The following is a 23166-nucleotide window of genomic DNA, read 5'->3' as shown; positions in this document are numbered from 1 at the left end:
TTTGGCTAAACCATAGAATGTATTTTTGCACAGAGTAAAGATTGTGGATTTCGTCCACTGTTTCTTACAGTAGATTCATGTGAGAGAGGAATACATAAGAAAGCAGGACAGAAAGGAGGGAATACAGCTGCAATGGAGCCAAGAAATGATCACATCAACAAGTACCTTTCTCAGAGTACTTTAATGTGGACTATGATGATTGAGAAAAGTCCAATATACCATTTGGTTATTCAGAGCTCCACGGTCTCAGAGTGCAGAGCCCACTGTGGGGCACAGACAGAGCAGCAAAATGCCAGGCAAGGGCAGGAAATTAACTTATTTGTCAAACTGCCACTGTGGCTGGTGGATTCCAAAATCTACCAGCCACTCAATAGATTACAATTGTGGGGGTTTTTTGGTGAGTGGAGCAAACCAGCAGCCACTTGCATATTTTACCAGGATTTGGCTGGTGGCCGGTGCCAATTTCCAACCCTGTGCCAGGTGCAGTCAAAGTGAAACTTAACTGTTTGTTATTTCATATAGAAATAAAATGCTATATTTCTAAGAACAATTGCGCTCTCATTATAATGTTGTCCAGCATTTTTCCAAGCTACTTTTGAGGAAAGTGTCTGCGTGCCTGTGGAAAGCACGCACCCTGCGGTTGAGCGCTGGGTCTAAAAGTTGGCTTTCTGCAGCAGCTGCTTGCCTAATCCAATCTATTGTTCTGATCTGATCTGATCTGACACGATCAGCTCTAATTGATACACCACAAACTGATCCATGAGAGGAAAAAAAAAAGATATTTAAAGTTCCACCTGCGCTGTGTTTACGGACAAATATTTATCGTACTGCCTAGTTGTTTTAATCATGTCTCTCTCTACTGTCTTTGACTATAGTTTGCCCGTTATTCGCTGAGTCTCTCACTTCAAGAAGAGGGTATAGTTTTTTAATGACTGGGACTGAAGTTATTCTTGTGGAATTCATGTTTTTCACATGTCGAGCTTTTTCCTTCACATATTCTTTTTAACCGCTATGATTCAAGCAGTTACACCATAAAAAGTTATTTAAGGGCCCTTCTTCCTCTGTGCACAATGCTGTCACTTGCTAAAAAGATTTTTGAAAAGCTTTGTGTGAAGACAAAGAGAAGAGCAACAGAGACTAGCACTGCACTGCCCAGGATGAGGGAGCTTTAGTTAGGGATGGGAAATGATGAGATTTTGGTGCCAGTGCCATCATCAGTTATTTTTATTGGTTTGTTTTCTTTATCGATTCGGTTTTTGATTCCTGATCAGTTTTCTCTGTGGGGGAAAAAAAGTAGGCCTTTCAGTGTGAGCCCAACTTTTTAGTATTGCTTTAACAGTTAGTATAGGAAGTTTCTAAAGTGTATAAAGTCTCAAATACATGGCGTTCCTGGAATTTAAGCCAGTATCTTACAGAAAGATGTCTCAGTATATTGCTAGTGTTTACACTCGTACTTGAAACGATCATTTTACAAACATTGCAAGCAGCACTGTTGTCATCTGTCATCATGAAATGAAACCATGCTTTGGACCGTTCCATCCTCTCTGCCATGACTTCTCCTCATTGCAACTTTCCGGCAGCAAGGACTGTCAGAAAAACATGCCGGCATCGATAAAAGGAATTGATACTCTCGGACAATTTGGAACCGGTTCTCAGTTCCCAGCCCTAGCTTTTGTGTGATTGTTTATTTTGCAACAGTATGATCAGTTTATCAGGTCACTTAGTTGATATATGATGATGAATTTCACCAATTTGTCATTAAACAGTGTCACATCATGTACTTGTGCGTGCCGAGCATGAACAGATGATTTTAACAGCTGCTTATTATGGCTACATGTCACTGTGGGCCAAACTATACATCACTGAAGACAAGTTTTATTTAAACAGTTGCATGCATTAGATTGTGCTGATTAATCGAGGGACTTACTGACCTCTTGTTTAGGCTAATTCATGAGAAATGATTTTCACATTACAGGCTGCACATGTGAGGTATCGATATGAGTTGAACATGATGAATGAATACAGCAGTCATTTCTTTTAAAGATTTATTTCACCAACAAAAGTTGCTGTCGTGTGTTTCATACAGTATTAAATGTAAAAACAGAGGATTTATTACTGCAAACATGAAGTGTTGATTTAGATGTTCTCTGTCATTGTTATTTCAGCGTGCTCAAGTGTGCTGAGTGAGTGTTTTTTTTACATCAGTGCAGGTGATACAGTGTGTTCTGCCCTGGCTATTGTTAATCACTTGACACCAGCAGAGAGAAATGGAAATTTCCTGCAGGAAATAATCCCTCACAACACAACACGCTGCCAAGTTATCACGCTGGAATTCAAACTGATGGTGTTGTTATTTTCCATTAGTGTTAAAGAGGACTGTTAGCATTAGAGACATTTGGATCTGTCACAGCAAACAGCACGATAATGCAGTGAGGCTCTTTGTGACCAAACATTAACTAAGAGGAATCTTGTTTACAGGCACACCTTCCACTAATGCTGTTTCCCCGTCCAGAGAGCAGAGAGTGTGAGTCAGTGATGAAACCTCAGGAACCACTCACTCCCTGCCCTCGGTCTGTGTATACTGACAGGCTCCTGTTGCCATTCCTTCACATTCCTGTTTTGAAGTTGTTGCAGCGAGGGTGGATGGCTATGGTGCTGTTGGAGGGACAAACTTTAGTCAGACTCACACTGGTCCTCTTTGGGGCTTTATGCCTGGTTGCTTAGTTTAATTGGTATCAAAGCAGTGCTGCCCCATGTTGAGAAGAGGGAGGTGCAGAGAGTTGAGCCTGAGAGAGGTAATTATAACAGGGCTAAGCTGTGTTGCCCCTTGTACATCTGTGAAGTGTATGCATCAGCAGCAGACTTTATAGTGTGTGTGTTTAGTTGTGTGTCCCTTTGTGATCATTCTGTGTCCCCTCTCTGAATTCGAAGGTTTCTTGCGGGTCTGTGAAAGCAGTGCAGCCTGCTTTGGCTTGATCAAAACTGAAAGCGAACAAAAAGACCCAGTGCTGGACCACGGGATGCATGGTTTACATGGGACTGCAGCAGGTTTCATTTAAAGTAGGCTGGAAACATGCTGGACAATACTAAAATAGGTGTGCTGTTGTTCTAAGAGTAGGGCGTTCTATTTCTGTACAAATTAATAAACGGTTAAGTTTCACTTTTGCCGCTCCGTCTGTGCCCAGACTACGCTCTGTGCTCTGAGAGTGTGGCGCTATAAAAAACTGAATGGTATATGTATTCCAACAGCGCTCCCAAGAAAAGATCCAGCTTCAAAAATAGAAAATCAGTAGGTGGCAAATGTTATCGTGGTGGACTGCCACGAATAAATGAATGTGTGGGAAACCCTGAAATAGGTTCTTTCTCTCAAACTTGGTTTACAAATTGGTTTAAATCTGTGTTAGTGAGCGCTTTGACTCCATAATCTATCCATCTGACAGGCGTGGATTATCAAGATGCTGATCATGACTACACAGGTGTGCCTTGGGCTGGTCACAATAAAAGGTCACTCTAAAATGTGCAGTTTCTTTTCACACAATGCCACAGATACCACTGTTGACCAGAGCTGTTGTCTGTGAACTGAATGTTTATTTCACTACCATAAGCTGATCTGGCAGTACATCCAGCTGGCCTCGTAAATACAGATCATGTGTAACCACACCAGCTGAGGACGTCCACATCCAGCGTCTTCACTTGCAAGATTGTCTGAGACCAGCCACCCAAACAGCTGATCTAACAGTTGGTTTGCACAAGCAAAGAATTTCTGCACAAACTGTCAAAAACTGTCTCGGAGAAGCTCGTCTCAGAGGCTGGTCTCACACAATCTGACAGGTGAAGAAGCTGGATTTTGAGGCACCCGGTGGATGACCTGCAAAAAAGGTTATTCACAGGTGGTATTTTGTCTTAAATCAGTGTCTGGGTTCAGTTCTGGGTGAACGCAAAAATGTTGATCGGATAGGGTTTGTTGTTTTCACCAGCAAGAATAAGAGAGCGGCTTCAATCAGATGCGTTACGAACTGGCATGTTAACTGTGGAGATGTGCTGCTCAATATTATGTGATAAAGAAATATACCCTAATTTCACATGTAAGAAATGGCCCAAAATGATAACGTTTAACATGCTGCCTAATCAGATTATTTGAACAGTGCATGGTTATGTAGGATTTGCAGTTTTGGTTCAGGCTGCCGATCTTGTCAGTGAGTCAGGGTTGCACAAGCGATTAGTCATATGTGCGGGTGAGGGGCCCGGTGCGGTATTCCACTTCGCGGTGCCGGCTCAGGAGTGGTCTTGAAAATCAGATCCATGCAGGACTCTGTGTGGAGGGCCACAGCTGGCTCTTTGGAGCAGATAAATGTTCTGCCAGCAGATACGTTTTACCAATTTTGCTCATTTATAATCATCTCAGTGCTGAGAACATGAGATGGGGTCTGTATTTTTAACTTTACATGTAAAAACTCACATTTTATTTTAACTATCTGTTTTAGTGAAAGTGTACAAGAAGCAATTTCTCAATTAATAGAAAGGAAATCCAGCACTTTCACTCTTCAGGCTTGGTTCGATTGTAGTGTATGTGACATCCGTCCCCTCTCTGAGTTGGTAAATGCCTGAGAATGTTTTTAATTGAGCCAATGTGAGAAAGGTCTCTGAGCTGGTGCTTTGAGATAGCCCGAGGGTATTGGGGGAGCCTGGGCACATTCTTCCCCTCTCTTTAAACTAGATACTCACAGACTGATAGACAGACCCCACTCTGCCAGACTACGCTTTCAAGGACTGATAGCACCGCCCCAGGCCGGGGTTGGGGATTTCACCCGCACACATTAGACTTGTATTACTTTTTGATGCAGCTGTAATGCCAGTGAAACTTTTTTAGGCCTGTTCATGTGAATGAGACAGAAACGCAACATGTTACCAACCCGTCCCACTCTCTGATGATCATGTACTATGACATTTCCTAGGCTATATGTTCACTAAAGACTGAACGGTTGATGTATGCAAGTCCCCTTTTGATCTAAAGCATTCCAGTCCCTTCCTCTTAACCCTTCCCCTGCCCAGTTTTGCTTCCTGGATAGAAAATTGCGGTCATATTTGGATGTTGTCTCACTTGAACGTTTTGAAGTTTTCACTTGGGCACTAAGAGGGCTCAAGTACTAACAGATGTGGTTAGTCCATCTCTTTTATTGTGGGGAAACCCCCCTAATCCAAGCTGGCAGTTTGAGTGGATATTTTACCATTTTCCTCAGGCTTGCTCTGTGTAAGTGTCTAAACCTACCTCTAAATTAGAAAATGTCCTGCCTTTTATGTACACTGTAGTGGTTTTTATCTGGATTTCCAAAATATTCAATAAATGATCTCGACTCTTTCTCATAAGGTGCAATTTTATGTCCTCTGTCCTCACTCAGGCCTCGACGCAGAGCTCTACTATGTGCGAGATGATGTGGTGAATCATTATGCCCTCTCCTTCACCCTGCCTGTGCCCAGCGAAACCAACAGTCTTCACTTCTCATGGCATTCCAAGACAAAGGTAAGTCTGGAGTTTTTTGCTCTTTTTACACTGCCATTCAAAGTGGGAATTTAATGCCATTATTCAGCCTTGCTGTTCTTTATAAAAATGTATAGTTGTGAAATGTGGGGACAGAGTTTCCTCACCTTTAGGCCAGCTGCGAAAGTAGTAATAGCATCCCAGCCGGCAGGATGGGACCATGGTTGTGTGTTATGTGTGTGACACAACCCCAGAGAGATTTAAAAGCAGCCAGCAGCGGTTAGCAGCTAACTCAAAGAAGAACAGCAGCCGAAAATGTCCGTAAGACACTGAGACAATGGGTACAGTTGCATGATGGCTTCTCATTCAGAATGAAATAAATCTGAATGAAATCATTCGGAATTAAAGTTTTTCCAGGTAGTTTACATGAGAAATATTAATTCCGAATGAGGGTTTACACGGGAGATCAGTTTAATAGCCTTTATTCAGGTCCGTGCAAGGTTTGGGGCAGGGAAGGTTTCTGATTGGATAGGGGGCGGGGCGGATGTTGCGTGTTTATGTTTACTGGAAGAAAACACTGTAGTCCATAACAAGATGCTTGACGCCACCGTTCTTAGTGCCTTTTTCAGGCTTGTTTGGCTTATATTCTTGAAGCAGCAGTTTGACAACAACCTTATTCTGCTAATGCTTCGTCTGTTGAGGAGAAGGGAGGTAGAAGGTCGAAGAAGGGAGATAGGAGATCACTCTGGACCATCTCTTGTTTTTAGAAGCTGCCAAACACCGGAATATACTGAAAGAGGAATGAGTGTATACAAGTGCAAGAAATTCTTTCATTCGGAATTAGAAACGGAAAATTAGAAATATTCCAGCCCCTTACATCGGTATGAATTTTCAATCGCATTGGCCATTTTCATTCCGAATTAGGCGTTTACAAGATCACTTTTAATAGGAATGAACTTTCATTCCGAATGAAAGGGGAATTAAACTGTCCATGTAAACGCACTCACTGAGGTCTGGGAGCTCCTTACCCTCTGAGCAGAGAGTAAGATCGGCCTCCAAAAACAGGGGTGGTAAATTAATGGTATTGCCATGTTATGCCAAGTATTGTTTAGAAAGCGCCGTGTTTACTGCTAAGCTATCTAAAATCACTCACTGGAGATGATGTCGCTGTTTGGTTCTGTGTAAAAATGGATAAGCAGAGTTAAGAAGGGACTTCTTAGCAGCCCTTTAGTGCAATCATTGTACAGGGCTATTGGATAACCATTTCAGTACATGCTTTTTCCCCCCAATATGTTTATTGTCATTGTCATATCTTATTGACAACACATCAAAGAAATACATAACAATAGTACAATGGTTTGGAACTAAAATAATATACAATACACACTACACAGACACATCTAAATACACTCATACTTTCTACGTGCACAGAGATCAGGTACAATACCAATAAATCAAATTATTACCTTACAATTTTTTAAAGTTCGGATCAGATAATGCCTATGTTTCCTCCTTTCATAATGTTCATATTTGGTTCCCAGAGCTGAAATAAGTCTTTCCACTTAACCTTAGAAATGTAAGTTAGTCTTTCCAGACCTAAACCCTCAGATAGCTCCTTTATCCACATTCTCAATGATGCAGCGTCAAAACATATCAACATGATGCAATAGCTCTCCTGGCTTAAAGAAGTCCACAAGTTTAGTCTATTTCAGTGATTGAATGAAGTCCTCTGGATACATTCCAAGCACACACAGTTTGTCAGAGATGTTGAACACCAAGGTCCCTTTAAACGCCAAATATTTTATTACATCCTTTTCTTCATCATTCTTTGTTTATAGGTTGACTACCGGCTTGGCTTCCACATGGAGAATCCTATTGCCATGAACCAACCACGGAGCAACATCTCCAGTCAGGGGGAGGTGCCCCGTGTTCCCTCTGGTTTGTCAGATATTCGCCTTTTGTTGTGTCATATGCTCATAGGGCTCCTATGTGCTTCTTGGTTGTAGACTTTAAAAGGTTGTTCAAATGGAAACGCCCACGCAGCTGTTAGCAAAACAGAAGTGACACAGGTTAGAGCTCTAATAATTAAAATATGACTACAAAGGTTAGTTCAGATTTTATGAAGTGGGGTTGTATGAGGTACCCTTTCCGACACTGAACTGAAGCCTTTATATATTTCTCTTCAAAGCCATCAGATTCCTTTTGACAAAAATATGCTGTATTATACCTCACAGACTAAGGGAGTTGCTTTAGACTTTTTCCTTGATAAATTAATGTAATCATTTCTGAGTGTACTGTAATGTGACAGTAGGAGTGACAAAGTTGTATACGACATTGTTAGATTTGTAGGATTGTGCTCAACTTAAACAAGTTTTACAGCAGAGTTAAGTAAAAGCCTAATCTTTATAATTCACTGATGTCATACATCTGTGATGAGTGATTCCTGGCATAGTTTTATGTGCTGCAGGGGGCCAAGTTTCTCTAAATGACACTCGTGTTCATCTCTCCCTGAAGTCTTTAGAGTGGACCTCTTCTGTTCCGGCAAGGTCGATGGAGAGGCTGTTTTAACTGTGCAGCTCAATCTGACCATCCATGCCAACAACTACACAGTGCTCAACTTCAAGAGGAGGAAAATGTGCTATAAGAGTAAGTATCTTAAAAATCAGCTAATAATCCAAACAGATGTGCAGTTAAAGGTACGCATCGAGACGGGGGTGCAGCCTTATTGAATGTTTTTTCTTTTCTTTTTCAGTCAGTATCATTATTTGTCCACCTGTAGTTTTTCATAGCTGACATCTTTATACGTAATAGCAGGGAAAGCACAGGTGTAATTAATAACAGTAATGACGGCTGTTCCTGCTGGCTCTCTGTGACATTTCGGTGGAACTGAGCTATCGTTAATATTATTAGTAACACCTGTTGTTTTTTCTGTATGGAGGATGAAAAAGGACTTAAGTATCTATATAAGAGTATAGAAATACTGGAACAAATAAATAAGAAAATAAATACATAAATGTATGAATAAATACAGGAACAAATAAATATGTACAGAAATAAAGTAATTAATAAAAAAATGTATTAATAAATGCAAAAATAAATAAATGCACAAATAAATAAAAAATGTAGAAATAAATGTGAAAATAATTAAATAATTGCATTTATTTACTGAAATCTGCATTTATTTATTTCTATGTTAATTGTGGCATTTATTTATTATTTATTTATTTCTGTATTTATTTCCATATATATTTATTCCTTGGCGTGTAATTTTCCATCCTCCATATTACTGCTTTGACATTTTCAAAATATCTGCTGTGATAATAAAATAAATTGTGCCAAAATATATTCAACATAAAACAATGAGTGTGTGGAGAATTTTAGTGATTTACTGGCTGTGTGTCAGCACCGTGTGTCAGATGCTCTGAAGAGTTACAGTGGGAGATGAACAGGTTTTTGTGTTCTGTGTTCAGCTCTGTGCTATTTTTAAATCTGCCTGAAGATAATTACATGTGGCCAGAAGGCTTCTTGCCATATTCCACATGGGAACCAATTTATTCCCATCTTATTTTGAGCATGAGTCAAATTAGCAGCCATAAGAGAATCTTTGTTTGCCTGGGTGGTGCTTAGAGTGCACGCTGAGAAATCATACCTGTCAACTTAGTTCTAGACCAGTGTCTGTAGTCCCAAAGCAGAGGATAAATGATGATGTATGCATGTTGTTTTAATTTTTTAATTGCGCCCCAAGCTTACTAAAGTATAGTCGTTTTTAACAACTGGAACTTCTCAAAGAATTTTTAGGAAGCTTAACCTATAAAAGCTATTCCAGGTTTGTGCTCCTGGGCATCTAACAAAATCCCTGCTTGCGAGGTTGTCCCTTCTTGTCATCTATGAACTAACAGTGAAGAATACTAGATGCTGGTGATTAGTTGATCAGCAAAACCCAACACAAGCCCTCCTGCTTTTTATCTTGCACTTTCTTGTTTCCTATCATTTAGTCTTCTGATGGTTTTAATTTGCTTTAAAGTTGGGGTAGGGGAAAAGAAAGAAAACAGCAGAATTTGAAAATATACCCTCCTCTGCAGCTCTGAACATCCCTGTCCTAAGTCCCTCCCACCAGAAGACCACAGGCATATGTACGTTCTCTGATTCTGTTTATCAGACCAAAAATGAGACAAGAATTAGTTGCGGCATAGGACTGCTATACCTGGTGGAGAGCTGGCAGCAGCTTTGCAGATGTGGTCCTTGGTAGGCGGATGTAGCGGCTCGAATTTGACCAGTGCAAACCAGCAGCGGCAGGTCTGAGCTGTGTAACGGCAGCAACAGAAAGTTTGCTGATTCAGCAGGGAGTCTTGGATGTCCCGTCCTCCGGAGCTGGGGTTTAGGTTGCTGTGGCTGACTGGGGGTCTGTCTGCAGAGCTGCTACCTGCTCTCCTCCTGGCGAGGTGGTGTGTAGTGGTGGGTGATTCGAGGCTTTAGCTAATGTTAGATACATGAACCTGAACTCAAAGCTGCAGCCATGAGCCATCAGCTCCATTTAGCAGAAAGCTAAGCTATGTTCTCCTTATCTCTGAAATCTTCTGCCGATATTGACATGTGAGTTATTTGTTTACAGCCATACTCTCTTTTAGACTCTTTTTTTGGGTTGCCTTGCAGTGTACGCAGTTGTTGCCAATGCCGGAGTAGCACCTTTCTCTGCAGGATTCTCATCCATTGAATCAGGCTTTCAACAAAGTGCATGCACATTTGCATTTGTAGAACAGCCAGTAGGAACACCCTGTCACTGAAATGACCTTTGATTGGCCAACGTCTCCGAGCTAGATTTTCTAAAGTCTGCAGCAGTCTAGTTTTCTCTCAGTTCAATTGAATTACAATATGGTCAAAGTCTAATATGGGATTTTTGCTCAATGACACCAAAATGAAACTGCCTACCTCAGCTTTGAGGATTCTGCTTTTTTTTCCCAACACTTATTAAAACACCACAGACAACATTGCTAAATTACAGAGACCACATTTACAGGGTTATGTTGAAAGAAAGTTTGAGATGTGGTGGAAATACATCGCTCTCTATGTCCTGGGTGTATGTGATTTCAGCCATTATCAAGGCCGTTTTTAGTTTAATCATAAGGTTTTGTTTTACATATTACGCTGGGGTTGTGTGAATGAAGTCTGTATATTTTCACCAGAGTTGATATAATTTTCTGTCCTTCTCTCCGTGTGAACAGGAATCGATTCCGACCCAAAGATTCCCATTCCCCCCAACAACAACACTCTTCCACGGCCTGACTGTAAGTAATCTTCCCTCCACATCCTGCTCTACTTATCCCTCAGTAGCAGCTCTGTGCATTGTTTATCATAGGTGGCATCAGCCTGACAAGACGGTGGCCAGATTAGTGCTGAGAAGTCTCTCTGTATAGCAGTGCACATTAGTCAAACTTTCCATAACTAAGACATATGAGCTCAAAGAGGAGGATTCATTCTCCTATTGAAGTGCACTCTGTCACCCCCCACCCCTTGGAGTGGCGGTCCTCTTCCAGGGGGATTTATTCAGACTCTTTGTGAGCCCACTGCCCCAGTAACAAAGTACCATTAGTGGGTTGTCTCTCTTCTGCTTGGGTAGGCCCGCAGAACCTGGGGCCCTCAGAGGCTTTTAGAGAGGTGATGAGAAAAGCTCTCAGACACTGGATCCTGGGCACAGCTTCTACTCTTCCAGGCCTCCATTAAGCCTAAGTGGAGCCCCCAGTGCACTTATAGTTTCTTTCTCTCTCACTCATGTCTTTATCTCATCGCCTTACGTCATATTTTTGCTCTGCTTCTTTCGTAATAGCAAACACTGTAATAAGGGTGGTACTTTTTGTTTACCAAGTTTTTCTTTTGCTGTGTCTGATTGTCAGTATGTATGGAGGAGAAAAAATGCAGAATTAAATATAAATAATAAATGTTTAAACGCATACATAAATAAAATAAATAAATAAATGCTAAAATAAATACATAAATAAATGAATAAAGAAATAAATGCAGCAGTTAGGACCTCCTACCTCATTAACACACACACACACACACACACACACACACACACACACACACACACAAAAATACGAAGATTAATTAAAGTTGTACAGAAATTAAGAAGGCTTTCGTTAATGAGGATGGTATTTTTTGTGCAACGATAACCCCATTTTACCAAGTTTCTTAATTGCTGTGTCTTGTTTTTAACGTGTATGAAGGAAGAAAATTGACTGAATATAATGATTAATAAATAAATAAATGTGTAAAAAAAATAACTAAATAGAATAAGTAAATGCTGAAAAAATATATGTAAGAAATAAATGCATAAATAAAGAAAGAAATACAGAGGTTTGGGCCTTCTATCTCAGTAACATACAGACACAGAAAAACTAAATAAATATAGTTGTACAAAAATGTAGAAATAAATTTAAGATATTTATTTATATACTGCTAAATTATTAACATTTTGTGCATGAATCTATTTATTTCCATATTGATTTAAACATTTTTGTATTCAGTTATTTAATTTTTTCTGTATTGATTTCAGCAATTATTTATCCCTTTATTTATTTATTGATATTACGAATAATAATAATAATAATTATAATGACTTTGTTAAGGACAGAGAAAGGCCCATAGCGCACCACATGAAAACAGACAATCGTCTATGTAAGAAAATACAATTTTTTTTTTTTTTTATTTCTGTTTTTATTTTTACTAATTCCTGTATTTATTTTATTATCATTATTTTTTATTTATCTTTTTTTTTATACTTCAGTCACTTTTCATCCTCCATACCTTTGCTCTGCTTCTTTCGTAGTAGCAAACACTGTTGAAGCTTTCTGTAATGGTGATGGTATTTGTGTGCAGTTATTACCCATTGTCCCACCTTTGCTGTGTCTGATATCTAACGCTTGTTCTCGTCAGTCGACGGTGTGACTGCCCCCACCACCTCCACCCAGGTGTTCTATATCAGCGTGAGCGTCTGCTGCATTGTCATTTTCCTCGTGGCCATCATCCTGGCCATCCTGCACCTGCACAGCATGAAGAGAGTGGAGATGGAGGACAGGTTCGTTTCTCTGCTTTGTCCCGGTTCCAAACAGACCTTTTGTTATGAGTCATTTAAGCTGAGTTCACTCATTATACTGAAACTGATGAAACCCAGCACACACGCAGCAGATTTACAGCCGTGTATCTGTCACCTGTGGAAGTTATGTTAGTGTTTTCTGCAGAATGCTGCTGTTCAAAGACCAACAAAAATAGGTCATCTCCACAGAGAGGATTATATCAAGTTGAAACCTGCACTTAAGATCTCCCGTTGTTCGCTTCCTGTAATCTCGACTCCAGATGGCTGTAGGCAGCCACGCTGGTTATTGATGTGAAATGAGATCTGAGCCTTCGGGACAGTAAATTTAAATTATACCAAGATTGTTTTCTCACTTTCTATGGAAATCTGACTCATGTGATATTTTAAATCTTAAAATAAGTTGCTGTAAAGTGGCCTTGATTTGATCATTATGGAATCCTTATTTTATATAGGAATATTTGTTGGTCTGTCTGATCAAGTTTCTGAGCAGCGTTAGATCAAGGTATTTTTCTGTCTTTTATAGCTGAACTGAGTCGTTGACTAATCAATTAGATTAGTCGATCAACAGAAAATTCGTGTGGCAACTATTTTGAGAATAATTTTAAAGCAAAATGTTAAAAAACCTCACTGGTTTCACCTTCTATAATGTAAATGTTTTTGTCGTATTTTATGACAGGAAACTGAGTATTTTTTGGTTCTGGAGTGTTGGTCTGACAAAAACAGAAACTGAAGATGTTACTTTCAGCTCTGGAAATATTCTGATGAATATTTTCCTGTGTTTTCTGTAATTTTATGGACTAACTGTCAAGAAAATAACCAATTTGAATTGATAAGCCCTAGTATTTAAAGTTTAAGTTAGTTTGTAATGAAGTTTGGAGTCCTGTCAGGGAGTAGCGATGCCATGGCGAGGAAATTTTCCCACCAGTCTTTGGTTTTACTGATTACACTTGGCATTTTACATAAAAAGAAAACTGCTGATGATGCTCATTATCTGCAGCACGCTATATTAAGTTACAGGAAACTGGTTTACACATTACTAAGATCTTCCCTAGCTGAGATGTTCAGGTCTAACGTTGGAACCCCATTTAATAAATCACTGGTTTGAGACTAGCTTGTAGAAGTGAGAAGAGACTTCACATGCAAACTTAGTTATAGCTTTACAAATCTCTGCTCATAAACAATCCTTGGTGTCTCTGTATAACGACTCTGAATTTCTTCTCTGTTTTCAGTGTGAGTGACAGCGGTAGCTCGCAGGGCCTGTCTCAGCCGTCCACACAGACCACACAGTACCTGAGGGCTGACACTCCAAACAACGCTGCCCCCGTCACCAGTAAGAGATTTCACCCCCTCTCACCACATTACCCACAGGCGATCAGATTCAGTAACAAGATGTAGCATCAGTTCATGTTATGAAATGGCACCTAGAATTACATTCAGCCTGATTCAGATTGACATAGTTGTTTTCCCTCTTCTCACATTGGCATCTGCAACTGTGCGTGCTTTGCCACATGCAGTAATGGACTGTGAATGACCTAATTAGCCTAACTAGTATCATAAGATTGTAATGAAACACAGAGCTCCTGCAGTGATGGTTTCTGACTTTATGGTGCTACTGAGCAATGTGTAAATGTGCGCAATGTGTGCTTTGCGTCAGGCCAAGTGTTCAGCTGTTAAGAGAAGCACAAGCAGGCTTTTATATTGATGTAAATATAGAACAAGGTGGGGAACACAGACACACAGTAACAAAGTTATCGTAAGAGTTAAATCGAAACATCTGACTTCCCTACCTCAGTGGATTATACAGTTAGTGAGTGTCTGGCACATTTTAGCTCTTTGTTAGTTGTTGTTGGTGTTCAGAGGCAGTGTGATTACTCAGCCAGCTCTTGTTGTCTTGACTGGCTCCCATTATAATTATGGGTAAATCTGTGATGTTTTAGTGGAAAGAAAAAGAATATTCTGGCAGGCGTCACACTGATCAGTTTGTGTTTATCATGTGGATTTGGCCTTTTAATTACAGTGCAAGTGACAGGGCCACGAAATGAGAGTCAAGGTTGCCACAATAAAATGTCACCATTGTTACAGCAGCCCCAGAATTCATATGACATTTTGACGAATATCTCATTAGTCAGAAGGCTTTTCATGGCTTAAGTATCAACAAATCATTCAATAAATAAAAATAGAAAACAATACAGGAATAAATGAATATGGTGGGGAAAAATATAGTAAATTGACACTGAAATAAATCAAAAAAATAAATGAATAAATGTGAATACACATTGAAATACATGGAAAAAATGTTGATAATTAAACATTGCATTAATGGATAAATAAATATCTTACATTTATTTCTACATTTTTGTACGATTATATTTATTTATTGCTGTTTCTGTGTCTCTGTGTCAACGACGGAGGTCATAATCTCTGTATTTATTTCTTTATTCATCCGTTTATTTATTTATCCCTGTATTTATTCTTTTCTTTTTTTAATACCTGTCATTTTAAATCCTCAAACTTACCATAATACACCTTTTTTTCCCCTTCCATACTGTTACACAATTATAAATTAGATTTGTGAATTTTGAAGGAATAGTTGTTAGATTCAAGCCTGATAACTGACCAGCTAAAAATGAGACAGAGCAAGTGCAGAATATTAAAACAACAAAGGCAAAAAACTATTTAACAATCTAAGACCACTCTATGAGAGACAATAAAAATGATGATGTAAGAAAATAGATTTAAAAGCTGTAGCAACAGAAATAGTGGTAAATGTAAAGCAGAAGTGAAATAAAAACTAGTTTAGTAGATTAAAAAGACAAAAAACAATAAAAATGATCACAATAAAATTTCCATAAAAAAAAATATAATAATATAGTTAAATAAAATCTAGCCTAAAAAACGGGGGAAAACTAAAAAGACAATTAAAATTAATAAGGATAAAACATGATAGATATAAAATAATAATAAATATAATAAAATAGAAGATAAATTAGAGTAAACTTTTACAACATAAATATAGTAAAGTAAGTGAATAAAATAATGTAAATAATATATGTGTAAACCATTCCTAATCAAAAGCCTGTGTGACTAAGTGGGTTTTGTCATTGTATGATCCTTCATCGCCCTCTTGTGGTCACAAACCCACATCTCACTTCCTGTTATGCCCACTTGCCTTTTCCTCATAACCTGTGCTTTGCTGAATGTGATTATCTGCACCACCATCCACCCTTTTTTTTAAATTCCTGATGGGCAGGTTTACTCAACTTGCAAGCATGCCTGGTTTGATTAGTGTTGTGTGTTATCAGTTGACAGTATACAACCCTTCATTCCTTCAGGTCATGTTGTAATTTGAGCAAGCTCACCATTACATCACTTCTTTCTCACGCCCGCTCTCCTCTCCTCTTGTCATCAGACAATCACCCTGGTTCTGCACCCATTCTCCAGCTTGCTGCCTCCTCCTTCCAAAACCCTGGTGTCCCCCCTCATGAAACCAAAAGTAAGTGTCAGTGAAGCGCCAGAGACGACTCAACACTCAGAGCTATAATACTGTTTGGTCGTCTTGTGCACTGCAGTGATGAACTAAACCATGTTTTGTCCATTTCTACTGTTTTGTGAACAGAAGAGTAAAAGCACATCTTTTATAGAGATTTTAAAATTCCTTTCCTCTTGGTGGCTCGTTCAAGCCTCAGAATCATGACCTCTCCATCTCACCTGCTTTATACTAACATTTTCTGTCGGCTTTGTTGGGAAACTTGATGTGCCATGTGTTTAAAATTAGACAGATATTTATTAAGGTATTTTGAATTGAATAGTCACGGAAAAGCTTCATCAGTAAGTGCTGAAACAATATTTTATTATTCAGGAAGTCAATTCACAGACTTAAACTCACTGTTGACAATTTTGACAAGTGATTCATCATTTCATTCATTTTTCAAGGAAAAAATGCTGAATCTTTTCTGCTTCCAGCCTCTAAACGGTTTTGGATTTGCTGCTTTTCTTTGTTCAGTATAATTGTAAATTGAATATTTGGTTTTTGAACTGTTTGTCAGATAAAACAAGTCATATAAAGATGTTTACAAGGGCTCTGACCACTTGTGATGGGAGTTTTGACCATTATTTTATTACTACTTTTAAGTCATTTTGGATTTTCAAATTAATTGATGAATCATGACAATTGATGAATGAATTGATTCCGCAAATAGTCGTTAATTTTTTAGCAATTCCTCAACAATCTTAAAAGAAAGACGGACAGATAATGCACCATGCCACACTGCAAACATGGCTCAGGAATGGCCCAAGGAATGCGACAAAGACCTCAAAGTGTCAACCTGGCCTCCAAATTCCCCAGATCCCAATCTGAATGAGCATCTGTGGCACGTGCCATTAACCCACCTCACAACCCACTGGACTAAATGGATCTGCCGCCAACACACTGGTGCCAGACACCGCAGGACACTCCCAGAGATCCTGTGTCCATGCCTCCACAGGTCAGAGCCAAGTCTGATCCAAGGAGGCCCCACCTTGGATTAGGGGTACATCTGGGGTACCGGCACATCACAAGAATCCTTGAGCAGATTGGGACCTGGGAAATTTAGAAGCCAGGTCGACACCTTGAGCTTTTTGTCCCGCTCCACAGGCCATTTCTAAACAGTTTGTGTAGTGTGGCATAGTGCTTTTTTCTGCCACTGGGGAGTACTGTTGCCATGAGGGGGGTACTTGGTCTGCAACGGTCTTTGAGTGGGTGGAACATGTCAGGTGGTATCTACATGAATGCCAGAACCAAAGGTTTCCCAGCAGAACAATGCATTGGAACAAAATAATCAAAGTTATTCACTTCACCTGTCAGTGGTTTGAATGTTTTGGCTGATCGGTGTATACTATTAATACAAAACTCTTCCATACATCCTGTTGGAGACCTAACATCCATTAAATATTTTTGAATTTGTTGCAATAGCTTATGGTCACCAAGAGTTACTCAGACCAAATGAGGTGTGCATCAGTGACTTTAAAAAAAAAGGTAATTGTTGAGTTTGCTTTGGATGGACACTATTGTCCCACAATGCACTGCACAACGGAATTGGAAGCACCGCTCACAGCTTGTCATCAATTGCAGAAAATAAATGTCCCTTTTAGTTTGACCTCCAGGGGGCAGCATTGACCTGTACTGTGTTACTGCTCATTATACAGTTGACACACTCCAGGAGAGATTTAAACATTTAATCGAAGTACCTTATAAAGCCCAGATCTGTTTTTGAGATTTAAACCTCATCTTGACGCCTCTGCTTCATTCTCACACATCGAGCTCACAACTCAGGTTTTCTGAACAAAGTATCAGACAAGAGGAAGAAGAGGCCAAGGGCAGATTGACTGTCGCTGCCTCCAACTTTATCTGGAGGTTGTTTTTCAGTGAGTTTCCCATTGTCTGCCTTGTCCCCTGGTTTATCTACAATCTGTCTAAGCAACTGTGCATAGTTCATCCTGGCAGCGAGCTGCAGACACAGGAGGTTAGAATGTGTTATCTCTCATCACTGACATGTTGTGTACACATGGAGTGTGTTGATATAAAGGGGTTGTGTGTACTCATGTTTGTTCGTCTGTGTGGGGGATGTTGTGTGTACTTTTTTCCAAACCAGAGTCTCTCCGACCTCAGTAAAGCAGCGGCCATTAACACTGAGTACGTCTGTAGGTTATGTAATGTAAGTGCTGTAATACAGGACTTAGCGTTGATGCAACATGCGCAGGGTACTGTCCATGACTGTGTTTCTGGCAGTACGGAGTGCATTTCAGTAGAAACCTGTCTGTGTGTGAGAAATGCGTCCCTGTCAAAAGTGATGCAAAGCAGAAGTCCCCCAGGTTGTTTCCCAGTGTTAATCTGGGTTAAAAGACCTCAATCCATTTGAACATGTTTGTTTACACTGGGATCATGTGTGCCTTTAAAACGAGTCTGTGTTTTTCCATCCTTGCAGGTTACCCCTCTCTCCGCATTGAGAAGAATGACCTGAGGAGTGTCACCCTAATCGAGGCCAAAGCTAAAGTGAAAGACATTGCCATCTCGAGGGAGAGAGTCACACTACGTGATGTCTTGCATGAAGGTATTTGTCTCTCCCTTATTCTTCCTGAAGTAGCTCTCACGTCTGTGTTCCTCAGAAGGGTGTGAACATTATCTCAAGGATTCCACTGAAAATTGGAACACAAATTCGGAGTGTCTGCTCTTGGCTCTTCAAAGAGGTGCTGCTCACTGGTTGTGTCATGCAGAGTGGTTAACATTTCTTCCCCTTGCTCTGCTCAGGAGTGTTGTTGTGTATGAGAGATGCGGTTTTGAGTGGCATGTTGGTGGAGAGGTTTTTGATGGAGTGGCTGTAATTATTAACATCTCTTATCACTTCAGTCATACATAGACATAATAGGTGCATGCATTTTTTGACCTTGTGCTGAGGTCTGAGAATTACCCTTAAAAACTCCCTGACAGAAGTTAAAAATAAGACATTTTTGGCAAATGACTCACTCCAGCTTATGTTGTAGGAACATATCTATGTTTTTACTTACTTGCATTTACACAAACAGCATGAAAACAAATTAAACATGTAACAAGAAAGATCCAAAACCCGTAGGATCGGGTTGCCAGTCTCCTCAAGAAAGAACTCTTCGAAAATACAAACACAAAGAGATGTGCACAAATGAAACAGAGCAATAAAACGCTGACATTGAACACATAAAATACCAAATGAGACAGAAGATTCTCAAGGTAAGAGGTCAATAAAATATGACAGTAAAGAAAGTGGCATGAGCATGTAGGGCCTGATTGAAACGATTTAGCACAAGGTCTGAAGTGCATTTAGGGCGTGTCCAACTGGCCTTTTGGAGTTGAACAGCGCATTATCTGGGTGCAAAGTAATGCGCCATGAGTAACGGACTTGTGTTTAGTCCGTTAATTAATCATAGTTGTTTTGGGCGTAACATGAATCCACCCTTAAGAGTGTCACCTCCCATTTTCTGTAGCAGCCAGGTGCACCTTAACGTGACGCATTGCTAATTACATGTTGGATGCTAATGCAGCAAGAGCTGTGATGTCATTGCAGCAGATATCACGGGACATTGAAGCAACACCAAGCAAACTTGAAACTGCAGTTCTAAACTCGACAGAGGAAACGGAACTAAACGTTTAACTTCTGATATTATCAATGAAGCTACGCTGCTCCTCGTGTGTAAATGTGCACAGTGTCCCTCCCTCCCTGCTCTGCTCTCTGCTACGTTCACATTTTACAGAATCTAATAAATATTTGCCTCATTAATGTTGTATTATTTCACACACCTGCAACCCATCAGCACGTCCCTTTGTATGTAACAAGAACAGTGTATGCGTGTTGTTAACCAGCCTATGGAGGCACTTCTTACTATTTGAATAATGGGCCCTTTAAATAGCAGGAAAATGCTGTGACACAGTCACTTTCTGCTGCCTCAAAATAGCAATTCACCAACAATGCACTTGACCACACCTCATTTTAAGACCTCCACACCCATGGGCACTCAGATGGACGCTATCTACACAATGTGGGAGCTGGTCATGAAAATGACAACTGTGTCAGTCTGATTAAGCAATGAAAGTTGCACTGCACAATATCTATATCGTATATCTAATAATTATCCATCCATCCATTTACGTTAACTGCTTATCCTCTTGAGGGCCGTGTGGGGGCTGGAGCCTATCCCAGCTGACATTGGGTGAGAGGCGGGCTACACCCTGGACAGGTCACCAGACTATCACTTTTTTTTTCAATATCGTAGATAAACAAATGTACGTGGTATGACAACAGTCAACATTTGTATCACAGTATACCTTGAAACCGGTGTATCGCCCTCGATCAGAGATATATTTTGCCCCGTTTAGAACAAAATGCAAAGTATAATCAGAAACACTTTTCTGTTCATAAGACGCAACAGGCTCAGCGTCTTAGATTTGGATTTATACTGTTCTACTAGTGACTGTTAACAGCTGTGAATTGTAACTATCCAGGTTACCACTTTGGAAACTGGTGCGTTGAATATTTAAAAGTTTCTGCATAATGTTGTTCAGTTTGATAACATTTCTCATGTGGAATCAAGAGACATGTGATTTCTGTTTTATTTTTAGTATCTTAACGAATGCAGCCATACAAAAACATTTCCATCATCCATGTATTTGTGTGTCTGTGATGAAAAAAAACAAACAGCTGGTGACCTATGAACACGAATTCTGCTTTTTTCCCTGCAATGTATGAGCATGCCTCGTCAGATCAGTGCCAGTGGAAACTTGCCATGAACCCAAAATAGCAAAAGTTTGTTCTTGCTGAGGCATATTACACATTGACAGAAAGCCATAGACAGTGAAGTTTCTAAATCTCTTTCTTTGGCTTGGTATCAAAGATAAACACAACTATTTGGGCTTCAGTTTGGCTCGATGAGAAGTTCGCACTTCATTCGATGCTGGATGCTTTTGGAGACAATTCGGCATCGTCATGGAGTGATGGAACTGAACAAGACTGTACTTCACTTTCTGGAGATTTGCCCACAGTGGGGTTTAGTGTGGTTGTGTGAATGATGTAATAGTTACCCAAGGGTGACTGTAGTACAATGGAAGCAAAGAGTGCGGGTGTTCTGTTTTTAAATGCTGCTTTAAGGCCCTCTGATGGTTTATGCTCTTTGTTTTTGTCTAGAAAGTGAATGAGAACATTGGCAGTGCCTAATTTTTATTTTTTATTTTTCTGTAAAATCTCACAAAAGTAGGGATGGGAATCAAAAACCGGTTCCAAATTGTCCGATCTTTTCTAAATTCTATGCCTCTGAGCTCTGATTAACATGCTGGCATCGACCAAAGGAAGTAATCTGACAGTTGCACATTGCAAAACTAGTGACGTAAAACTCATGCGTCTGCACTGCTTAAAACTTGCAACAACAAGGAGCCATGGCGTAGAGAGAGAAACGTTTCAAAGCCTGGCTTCAGTGCCGCTTTAATGTCTGCAAAATGAACATTCCAAGTGAGGGTGGAAACACCAGCAAGAAGCTGGAACATCTTCCACGCAACTTGAGCTTAAATTCCAGGAATGCCATGTATTTGACACCCTACGCACGAGTGCTACTGCTTCCCAACGGAGCATCACGTCCTTTACTGAGGTTAAATGTCCTGTTATGATAACATTAGTGCGACACAAACAGACCTCTTAGACTTTTTCTTTGACTAAGAAAACCAATTCAATCTACACTGGGTTCAGACTCAGAGATAGTAAAATATTTGTGACGCTACTGTTTGTGCTGATGTGTAGGCCTACTTTTCTTCTAGAAAACTGATAAGGAATTAATAAGTAAATGATAAAGAATGGGATCGATATGCAGAATCTATATTGGCATTGGTATCTGTAAAATGTTATCAGTTACCATCCCTATACAAAAGCTGCAACTGAACCCCTGAATCTCAAAGATATATTTAAATATCTCTTTGCTAGTGCCGTGGCTCCATTGATGGCATTGTTAATTAGTCGGCCCGTCATTTATATCTATACTGAAATATGTCTGTGAGGCTCAATACCAATACACCCCTTGCCCCTGCCACTTAGCTCTTACCACTCTGTTTTGCACTTTCACATCAAGGGGTATGGTGAAGCGTTCGGGCTATATGGCCCTCCAAACAGAGGTTTTAAAGAATCATTGGCAGCTGAAAAAATCATTGGTAAGATCGCTGCACAAGCGATTAAAGAAATCTGAAAATGTGTTTTCCACATTAACAAAGATTTAAAAATTAAAGTAGCCATCATCTAATCTTTATAATGTATTATGGTTCTTTTCTTTATAACAAGCATTACAAAAAAATGTAGTAGTATGCTGATGTCTTGGCAGCTACGTGACTAAACATGTTATTTTTATTGTAGATTTGTGCATGTCAGGCCTATGGATTATGCCGCTGAGTGCCCCAGAATGAATCCTAAAACCCAGAAATGAGTTGGCATGTTAGCACTTCTGGTTCCCACATCTTGAAGTCAACTGGTTTTTGGGTTAGATGCCTGAAACAAGGTCTGGGGTTCACACAAGCTTAAGAGACTTTCACATTTTCTTCTATGACATAAAACACACCGGTAAATACCTCACTTGTGAATTTTGAAGCTTCTATGTGTCTGAAGAGTCGGATGCTAACAAGAGGCTTAATGAGACTACAGAACATCATCACACCAAACACGGCTTTACTGCGGTGCTGTGGGGGCGACATTAGTCATGCAACTGTGTGTGTAGCATTTTACTTCTGGTGATTGAATTTAACCCTATGGGCCCGAACGACGCATAGTGCGTCCAAATTCACACCCGTTCTTCTCTGTGGATTTTCTCTGCGACCATGCGTCGTAGCAAGAAGCCACGCATCACGTGAAACAGTGGAATTGTAGCTTTCCGACAAGGCCAAGCACTTGTCCGTAGTCCAATGTTTTCACAGCGAAAAAAATGATAAAATTACACTAAAATTATGTATAACAGAGCTTTCATACAGCTCTGCACACACATTACTCTTGGATGGATTACTCACGAATGCAGGGTCGCACAGAAATGCCACGCATATCACATGAAAGTGCAGGAG

The 23166-nt window shown here is 39.9% G+C and overlaps 1 protein-coding gene across 2 annotated transcripts in view; it reads left to right on the top strand.

Moving 5' to 3' along the window:
• ryk (receptor like tyrosine kinase) overlaps nucleotides 1-23166 on the top strand; it is a 61044-nt gene that overhangs the window by 20559 nt on the left and 17319 nt on the right. Inside the window, exons 2-9 of one of the 2 annotated variants that reach the window (XM_050054948.1) lie at nucleotides 5400-5521; nucleotides 7318-7417; nucleotides 7994-8125; nucleotides 10702-10764; nucleotides 12413-12554; nucleotides 13802-13902; nucleotides 15982-16065; nucleotides 18536-18661. In XM_050054948.1, coding sequence (XP_049910905.1) covers nucleotides 5400-5521; nucleotides 7318-7417; nucleotides 7994-8125; nucleotides 10702-10764; nucleotides 12413-12554; nucleotides 13802-13902; nucleotides 15982-16065; nucleotides 18536-18661 — 870 coding nt within the window. The remainder of the gene's footprint in view (nucleotides 1-5399; nucleotides 5522-7317; nucleotides 7418-7993; nucleotides 8126-10701; nucleotides 10765-12412; nucleotides 12555-13801; nucleotides 13903-15981; nucleotides 16066-18535; nucleotides 18662-23166) is intronic. The other variant, XM_050054949.1, reaches the window with a different exon arrangement.

This window comes from Epinephelus moara, chromosome 10 (assembly GCF_006386435.1).
Source record: "Epinephelus moara isolate mb chromosome 10, YSFRI_EMoa_1.0, whole genome shotgun sequence".
In the NCBI taxonomy this organism is placed as follows: domain Eukaryota; kingdom Metazoa; phylum Chordata; class Actinopteri; order Perciformes; family Serranidae; genus Epinephelus; species Epinephelus moara.
The sequence above is the reverse complement of the archived record's forward strand: the minus strand, read 5'-3'. Positions and strand labels throughout refer to the sequence as shown.